This window comes from Tupaia chinensis, unplaced genomic scaffold (assembly GCF_000334495.1).
Source record: "Tupaia chinensis unplaced genomic scaffold, TupChi_1.0 Scaffold000086_1, whole genome shotgun sequence".
NCBI classification, from domain to species: Eukaryota; Metazoa; Chordata; class Mammalia; order Scandentia; family Tupaiidae; genus Tupaia; species Tupaia belangeri.
In genome coordinates, this window is record NW_006159548.1 from 2,978,203 (window position 1) to 2,987,223 (window position 9,021).

At 40.5% G+C, this 9,021-nt stretch overlaps 1 protein-coding gene across 5 annotated transcripts in view; it reads right to left on the minus strand.

Moving 5' to 3' along the window:
- Positions 1-9,021, minus strand: part of ANKRD17 (ankyrin repeat domain 17) — a 160,744-nt gene that overhangs the window by 14,955 nt on the left and 136,768 nt on the right. For all 5 annotated transcript variants that reach the window (XM_027769732.1, XM_027769734.1, XM_027769733.1 and 2 more), the window contains one exon: positions 5,977-7,610. In XM_027769732.1, coding sequence (XP_027625533.1) covers positions 5,977-7,610 — 1,634 coding nt within the window. The remainder of the gene's footprint in view (positions 1-5,976; positions 7,611-9,021) is intronic.

The following is a 9,021-nucleotide window of genomic DNA, read 5'->3' on the forward strand; positions in this document are numbered from 1 at the left end:
TATATGTGTGTGTGTGTGTGTGTGTGTGTGTGTGTGTATATACATATGTAAAATAAATAATGTTTTTTTCTACAGGGTGTATGTAATTGTCAGAGAGAAAGAGAGAAGAGAAAGCACAGTGATTAAGGCACCTGGAGTTAAATGGCCGACTGTCTGGACTTGTGCCTTGAGAAACACACAGAGCCCACATGTGGGAATTGCCAAAATCTGGAGAGGACACTGGAGCAGAAGGGAATGCGGCATTGCCATCTTTCCAGCAAGTGCATATGCCCTATAACTATTTTTTTTCCTTTTGAGAGATATTTGCTATATGACGCATGTGCTCACCAGAGAGACAGTAAGAAACTAAGAAATCACTCCCGGCCCCCCATAACCCCGAAGGGGTGCCCACACAATCCCTTCTCCTCCATTTTCCTCTTAGGATTTTGGGCACACACGCACATGCACCCTGAATGTTTCAAGCCACTGGGTCCAGGATCTGAACCATAGGCAGTCATATGGGAGTCTAGTGCCTTAACCATCATGCCACCTGCTGGCACTGTCATATAACAAATGTTTTAAGAATTGTTTTTTAGCAGGACCAGCAGATAGTGAAATGGTTAAGTCACTGGACTCCCACATAGTCAACCACAGTTCGAGTCTCAGACATGGCAGCTTAAAACTCACGCACGGCATGTGTGCATGCAGGACCAAAATCCTGAGAGGAAAATGGAGAAGGGATTGTGATGTGGCTATCCCCCCTGAGGAGTGATTTCTCTTTTTCTGTCTTGTCTTACCAGCAAGTGCACGTGCCCTATACCAAAAATTTCTCTGTAAAAAAAGTCTGTTATGGGGCCAGCAGATAGCATAATGGTTATAGCACTGGATTCCCACATAGCAGTTCCAGTTCTGGACCCAGTGGCTTAAAACTCACGCTGGGGGGGACCATCAGTTAGTGTAATGGCTATGTCGCTGAACTCCCATGTAGTCGACCGTGGTTCATGTCCCAGACCCAGTGGCTTAAAACTCACGCTGGGCACGTGTACGTGCATGCCCAAGATCCTGAGAGGAGAATGGAGAAAAAGGGATTGCAGCGTGGCCATCCCTCCGGGGGGTGATTTCTCACTTTCTATCTCTCTGTGTCTCTGTCTGCCGAGCACACGCACCCTATAGCAAAAACCTCTCCAAAAAAAAGAAAAAAAACACCTCACACTGGGCCTGTGTGTATTTGTATGTGTGTGTGCCCAAAATCCCATGATGAGAGAATGGAGGAGAAGGAACTGCAGTGTGGTCATCACCACCGGGAGGTGATTTCTCACTTTCTGTCTCTCAGGTGAGCCACACGTGTCCTATACCAAAAATATCTCTTAAAAAAGGGGGGAGGGTGGTCAACAGGTGGCATGGTGGTTAGGGGCACTGGACTCCCACATGGCCAACCCATGGTTCGAGTCCTGGACCTGGTAGCTTGCTTTCTTGCATTCCCTCTCTCTCTTTTTCTGTCTCTCTCTGATCAAAACTGGAAAATAATCATGATGATGATAAATAAATTTAAATAAAATAAATAAAATAATTCTTAAAAAAAGTGTTTTTAGGGTCAGCAGGTGGCATGGCATGGTAGTTAAGCAGTAGACTCCCACATGGCAGACAGAGGTCAGAGTCCCAGACCTGGAGGCTTCTCACTTTCCCTCTGTCTCTGGTGAGTGCACATGGCTTAGAACAAATTAAAAACATAATAATAATAAATAAAATTAAATAAATAATTCTTATTAAAAAAATCTGTTTTAAGACTTCACCCTCCTGACCCCAAGATCTAGTAGGGTCAGAGTAATCCTCAATTTCCATGAAATCTGCTGCACAAGAGAAGAAAAAGAGAGTTGCAGAGAGATTGCAGAACACTACCTCCTGCATGCCTCTGAACACTCAGATTTAACTCCAAATATTAGGGAAAAAAACGTAATCTATCAGATAACCAAAAATTTCTTGTGCAGAGGCACAAGAAATATGAGAAGCCAAGAAAATATCTCCCCCAAGGGAAAGTAAAAACTCATCTTCCACAGATAATACAAAGGAATTTGTGGAAATGTCAGATAAAGAATTTAGAATATTCATGGTCACAAAGCCAAAAGAGATGTAAGAGGAGAGAGACAACCAACTCTAGAAGATGCAGGAGAAAAAAGACAATGAGTTCCAGGAGGTGAGGAAGTTCTTGCACAATCTGAAAGAGGAAATACTCACCATAAAAAAGAATCAAAGGGAATTGTTAGAGATGAAGGCTATAATATAGGAAATCAAAACCTCCCTTGACAATATTGAAAGCAGATTAGATCATGCAGAAGACTGAATCTCAGATGTAGAAGACAGAACTACAGACCTAGAAAAATTCGCCAAAAAGACTGAGTAAGTAACTCCCCCAAATGAGAATGATATGTGAGTAATACTAGATACCATTAAACACCAAAAGATCCAGATAATCAGTATCCAAGAAGATGAAGAAACTAATCAGGGCATTGATAATCTACTCAATGAAATCGTGGAAGAAAACTTTTCAAACCTGGACATTCAAATATCCAGACCCAAGAAATACAAAGGACCTAGAATCAACCCAAGAAGATCTTCCCAAAGGCACATCATAGCCAGATTGACCAAAACCGCAGACAGAGACAAGATACTAAAATCGGCAAGAGGGAAAAGTCGTTATTTTCAAAGGATATCCCATCAGGCTAACATCAGACCTCATGCAAGCAAGGAAAGAATGGGGAAAATATATTCAAAGTGGTAAGTGAAAACCACTTTCAACTAAGAATACTCTAACGGGATGAGCAGGTTAAGTGCTGGACACTCCCACATGGCCAACTATGGTTCAAGTCCTGGACCTGCTGACTTGCTTTCTCACTTTCTCTCTCTTTGTGTGTGTGTGTGTGTGTGTGTGTATCTCCATGATCAAATTAAAATAAATGAATGAATAAATAAAATTAAATAAACAATTCTTTAAAAAAAAGAATACTCAGCAAGATTATCCTTCATATGGGAAGAAAAGACAAAAACATTCTCAGATAAACAAAAACTGAAATAATCTACCAACACCAGACCAGCTCTCCAAAACGTTCTGAAGGGAGTGTTATACCAGAAAAACTAGTCAGACACACAGAAATAAGAGTACCAAAAACAGTCAAGAGAATGGCCAACTTAATAGTAGGGACAAGTCTGGAAAGATCAATAATAATATTCAATGTTAACTTCCAGAATTTAAACAGAAAGCTCAGACAACAGTAACACTACAAATTCAACAAAAGAGAGATTATTTACATGACACTGAACTGGTAAAATAGAATTTTATGACTTTTGACTAAAACATTATTGATTTTCTTCTATGCTTTATTTTCTAAATTTAAGGACATTTGTCATCTACCTACTGTTTGAACTGAATTCTAACCTTTTTCCTGGCTTTAAGTCTTAGGCAAACTTCTCTTAACATTTTTTTATTCTGATCTATTAAAACTAAAATTGTTATTCTTGAAATTAAAATATGTATAAAAATATTCAATGACTGTATTGAATATTTGACTATTCAATGACTGTAGTAAGCTATACAGCCCCAGCTAGGTGCTACTTTATAGTATGTTCATTCTACTCATTGAGGTTTACGCCTGAAGTCAGACATGCACTCAAGACATGTATATATCAGCTACACTTGCTATTCAAAGTTATTAGGTTAATATCTTTTGTGACTCAATAAAATGTTAAAAAAAAAAAAAGGCATGAACAACAACTGTAGATACCAGAGACAGTGTGGCAGGAGAGTTTGAAATGGCAGAGTGTGAGAGGCAGGGAATCTAGGGGGAAAAAAAAAGAAGCAAAATATATAAGAAACAAGAAATGAAAAATTATTTGTTGACAATAACACATCTGGTAATATCCTTGATTGAGCCAATATACATTGTATTCTGGATGGAAAATCTCATTTTGTATACTGTAATGATGTAGTGAATGAATGTATAATAAATTAAAAAAAAATTTGCTTTAAAACTTTAAAAAACAAGGGGCCAGCAGGTGGCATGATGGTTAAAGGCACTGGACTCCTACATGGCCAAGCACGGTTAGAATCTCAGGACCTGGCAATTTCCTTTCTTGCTCACAGGCTCCCCGCCCTGCCTCCAAACTAAAACAAACAAACAAATAAATAAATAAAGATAAGTTTAAAACTTATTTAAAAAACAAACAAAAAAAAACCCTTTATAAACAGGCAGTGGGCCAAATCTGGCTATAGTGAGCCAAGTAATTTTCTTAAAATGCTCATATTAAAATACAATAATTCTAAATGCAACTTGGTATCCTGATTGGATCCTGTGACAGAAAAAGGACACTATTGGATGAACTGATAAAATCTGCTTGACGTATGCAGTCTAGTTAGTAGTACTGTGCCAATATTAATTTCTTAGTTCTGATAAATATTCCATGGTTATATAAGACATTTACATTAAAGGACACTAGAAAAATTACAGAAGAGCACATCGCTTATCTTTTTTTTAAATTTTAATTTAATTTATTCATTCATTTTATTTTAATTTGACCAGACACACACACACAAACACACACACACAGAGAAGGAAAGTGAGAAAGCAAGCCACCAGGTCTGGGACTCGAACCATGATCAGCCATGTGGGAGTGTCCAGCACCTTAACCATCACACCCCCTGCTGGTCCCCAGAGCACTTCATTTTTCTAAAGAATTATTTATTTGATTTTATTTGTTATTATTACTATTTTTTTCTAAATTTGCCAAAGGGCACATGCACTTACCACAGACAGAGAGAAGAGACAGAGAGATGGGGAGAATGAGAAAACAAGCTGCCAGGTCTGGGAATTAAACCACAACTGGCCATGTGGGAGTCTAGTACCTTAACAATCATGCCACCTGTAGGCTCTAGAAAAGCTCTTGTATAAGTCTAACAATATTTCAAACTAAAAAGTTAAAAAGCAATTAATTCACAATCAGAAGGTAATCCTGTAAGAATCAATATTGTTGAACAGAACTTCCTTCGATAATGCAAAATACATGCAAATTCCTACATCTTTGCTGTCTAATATTGTGAGTACTAACCACAAGTGCTTATTAAGAACTTGAAATGGGGGGGGGGGGGGACCAGCAGTTGGCGTAATGGCTATGTTGCTGGACTCCCACGTAGTCAATCACAGTTCATGTCCTGGACCTGGTGGGGGAACCTCAGGCCGGGCATGCGCAAGATCCCGAGAAGAGAATGGAGAAGAAGGTATTGTGGTGTGGCCATCCCCCCGGGGGGGCGATTTCTCGCTTTCTGTTTCTCTTGTTTCTCTGTCTCTCTCTGTCTTTCTGGCAAGTGCATGTACCCTATAGCAAAAACAAAACCAACAACAAAAAACTTGAAATGGGGGGACTAGCAGGTGGTGTGGTAGTTAAGGTGGTGCTGGACTCCCACGCGGTCAACTATGGTTCGAGTCTCGGACCTGGCAGCTTGCTTTGTTACTTTCCCTTTCTCTCTCTGGTCAAATTAAAGACTATTCCCAATGGGAGAGCGCTTTCTTCTCCCTCTCTCTTTTTGTCTTTCAGTTTCTCTATTAAGTATGCATGCTCTCTAGCACAACTCTCCCTCCCCAAATCAAACCTTAAAACAACTGTAGTTAGTATTTTGTAGTTGAAGTAACAGCAAACTTTTGGTGGACTTTAAAACATAGGAGATTTTCTTTATTTGCAGAGAGAAAAAATATGCCTTATTTAAAACACATTATGGAAAATTAAACATAAAATCTACAGTAAGCTTTTAAAAGATTAAAACAAAATTAACAACATACTAAACACGTATAATACAACAGCACTGACAACAGCACCTGAGTTAACTGCACACCACAATATCTACCCCTATAGCTGGGTCATAAGAATCAAGTACTAGAAAATGATCAAGAGTTTTCATATCATCTGTGTAAATCATTAGCTACAGAATGTCAGAAAATATAAACTCACCTGAGGGACTTGGAGCGGGTCTCTGCAATGGTGGTCTAAAACCTGGTGCTTTGGAAGTATCAGACTGATGTAAAGGATCTGAATTTGGCAAATATGAGGATTTTCCTGATAACATAGATTCTGGTGTTGACTGAGATGAAACAACAGAGCCTCCCCAGAAGGCATGAGCAGAAGTAGGGCTGTTTTCAAACAATGTGCTAAAGGGCCCAAATGGCAAGGGGGCACTGAAATTGGGGGCAATAGGCTTATTTGCTGGATGTACTGAATTCTGACAAGCACTTTGTGTACTTAAGGTTGAAGGTAGCTGGACAGAGGAGGGAACGCTGTGAGGTCTTTTAATGTGATTGACATTGAGAACTGCAACAGATGAATTTTGCACTGGAGCTGGATTCTTGTGAGGGGCGGTTGTGCCATGAGAGGGTGGTCTAATAGCAGGGGTTTCCATTTTAGGAGCAGGCTGGGAACATCCCATTTGTGTCTGAGGCATAGGGTAAGTCACTGGGGCAGTAGAAGGCACCGCCACTGGAGCAGAACTTGTTGTCGCTAAAGGAGGAACAGTCATTCTAACTTCCGGGGGAGGAACCTGAGACTGCTGAAGAGGTGGTCTTGGCTCCTGAGAAACAGATCCCGGAGGTTGTTGCTGAGTAGAATGCACTGATGAGCTCCCAGAATTGCTGCTGTTTGGAGGTCTATTGTTTGCTGTTTCTACCACTGATGGACTACCCGCTTCCTGTTCAGAGGAAGATGCCCCTTTATTTGGAGATGCTGATCCACAATCCAAAGGGCTATTTCTAGAAATCCCTCCTGGCTGGGCTGGTGGCGATGGAGAAGATGGGGATGATACTGGATAGTGTTCTTTGGCAGTAGGCATAGGATATGTGGCATTTGTAGGTGCAGTGCTGTTGTTGCTTGCTGTGGTTGTGACTGTTGTGGTGGTAGCATTAGATGTCTTCACAACTGTGACAAAAAGCTGCCTTCTGACAGAAGGTGAACTTGGACTGCCATTTGTAGATGTACCAGGCACCGTTGAAGCTGATGAACTGGTTGTAATTGTTGGACTTGAAGTTAAAGAACCTGCTGAATTCACCTGAGAACCACTGCTATTCTGATTGCTATGGCGAGGCACCATGTGAGGCTTAGGCGAGTTAGTAGCTCTGGCAGGGCTCAAAGGCCTGACAGGAAAAGGACCCCAAGTGGATTGAGCTGGTGGAAAAGTACCTCCAAAGTGGGTCATGGGCAACCTTGGTGGACGGATCTGCTGGAAAGTCTGAGCAGCAAGCAAAGCATGTGCAAACTGTGGAGGAGGATATGCTAAAGGAAGAGAAACTGGAAAACCAGGTCTCACATTATTCACTGGGTTCTTAATGGTTTTGTGAGTGGATGCTGAAGAAATTGCAGGCACAGTGAGTGCTGTGGCAGTTTGAGATGTTGATGACAGAGCTACAGTCGTCACTTTAATTCCCATTAAAGAACTGTTAGCAGCAGTGGTGGTAGGTGCTGATGACCCTATTTTGGAATTTGCTGAGGAACTTTTCAAACGATTCTTTGGAATGAGTTCATCAATTTCCTTGTCTGGATCCTTGATCAGAGCATTAATCAACTGAGTTGCCTGTCTTGTTGATTCGGTGCCACCCCTATAAGTTGACCCAAAAAAAAAAAAAAAAAAAAAAAAAAAAAAGTTGAATTTTCCATAATTTCTAATATGTAAAGCCTATATTAATTTGTATGTGTGTATACATACACATGTATAGAGCACATATCACAAAAGTTAAACATCAATTTTCTGACTATTCTTAAGGCATTGTGCGAACAAAACCGGTGACTTGAAAACCATGCCAGACACATGTGCATGCATGCCCAATATCCTGACAGAGTGAAGAAATAAAGGAGAAAGGATTGTGGCATTTAATAATGATAATAATTATGCCCATTGTGGGGTGCTTTCTCCTTCTCCCTCTCGCTGTTTCTCTGTCTCACTCTCTGACTAGCACATGCACCCTCTGGCAAATTAAAAAAAAAAAAAGTAAAAAGAAAAGAAAGAAGGGACCGGTAGGTGGGGTGGTGACCCTTATGGGTGCTGGACTCCCACATGGCATGCGGTTTGTATTCCGGACCTGGCAGCTTCCTTTCTTACCACCCAACCCACTCCTTTTCTCTTGCTGTCTTGCTCTGTCCCTCTCCGGTCAAATTTTTTTTTTTTTTTTTGAGAGATTTTCACTGTAGGGCGCGTGCGCTCGCCAGACAGACAGAGAGAGACATAGAGACAGAAAGCGAGAAATCACCCCCCAGGGGGGATGGTCACGCCGCAATCCCTTCTCCTCCATTCTCCTCTCGGGATCTTGGGCACGCACGCATACGCGCCCGGCGTGAGTTTTAAGCCACCGGGTCCGGGACGTGAACCGCGGTCGACTACGTGGGAGTCCAGCGACATAGCCATTACGCTAACTGCTGGTTCCCTCCGGTCAAATTTTTAAAAAATAATAAAGAAAAAAGAGCTAAGTAAAATAATTCTTAAAAAAAAAGAAAAGAAACCCAAGGGAGAAATTAATCTTAAAAATTATTGGCTTCTAACTTCTCTAGATAAGGTAGATTGTAGTCACCAACTATCCTAGGGGAATAAAGAAGACAGAAAGAGATGTCGGTGAGTAGAACAGAAATGGCTAACTGCTTTCCTCCTTTGAGGTAGGCTAAAACTATTAGCCCTCTCATGCACTGCAAAAGTGCACTTGCCTCTCATTAGCACACTTAAAACTGACATTCTTTCAAAGAGACTAAAATTTAGTGTAAAGTAATTAAATATGGCTTCTTACATCTGTATTTCTTCAAAAATCATCCATATTTTAAGGATATTCATTAGATACATTCAATGAGCTATTCAAGCTAAGTCAAATCTTCAGTTCAAACCTATTACAGAACTCAAATTCTAAGGATACAAATCAGAATAACAAATCTCAGGGCTAATTTTAGAGAAAGAGAGAAACTCACTGCTTAAAATGTGTGAGAGACTCCTTAAACGTCTCAGAACAAATTTTTAAGAATGTCATA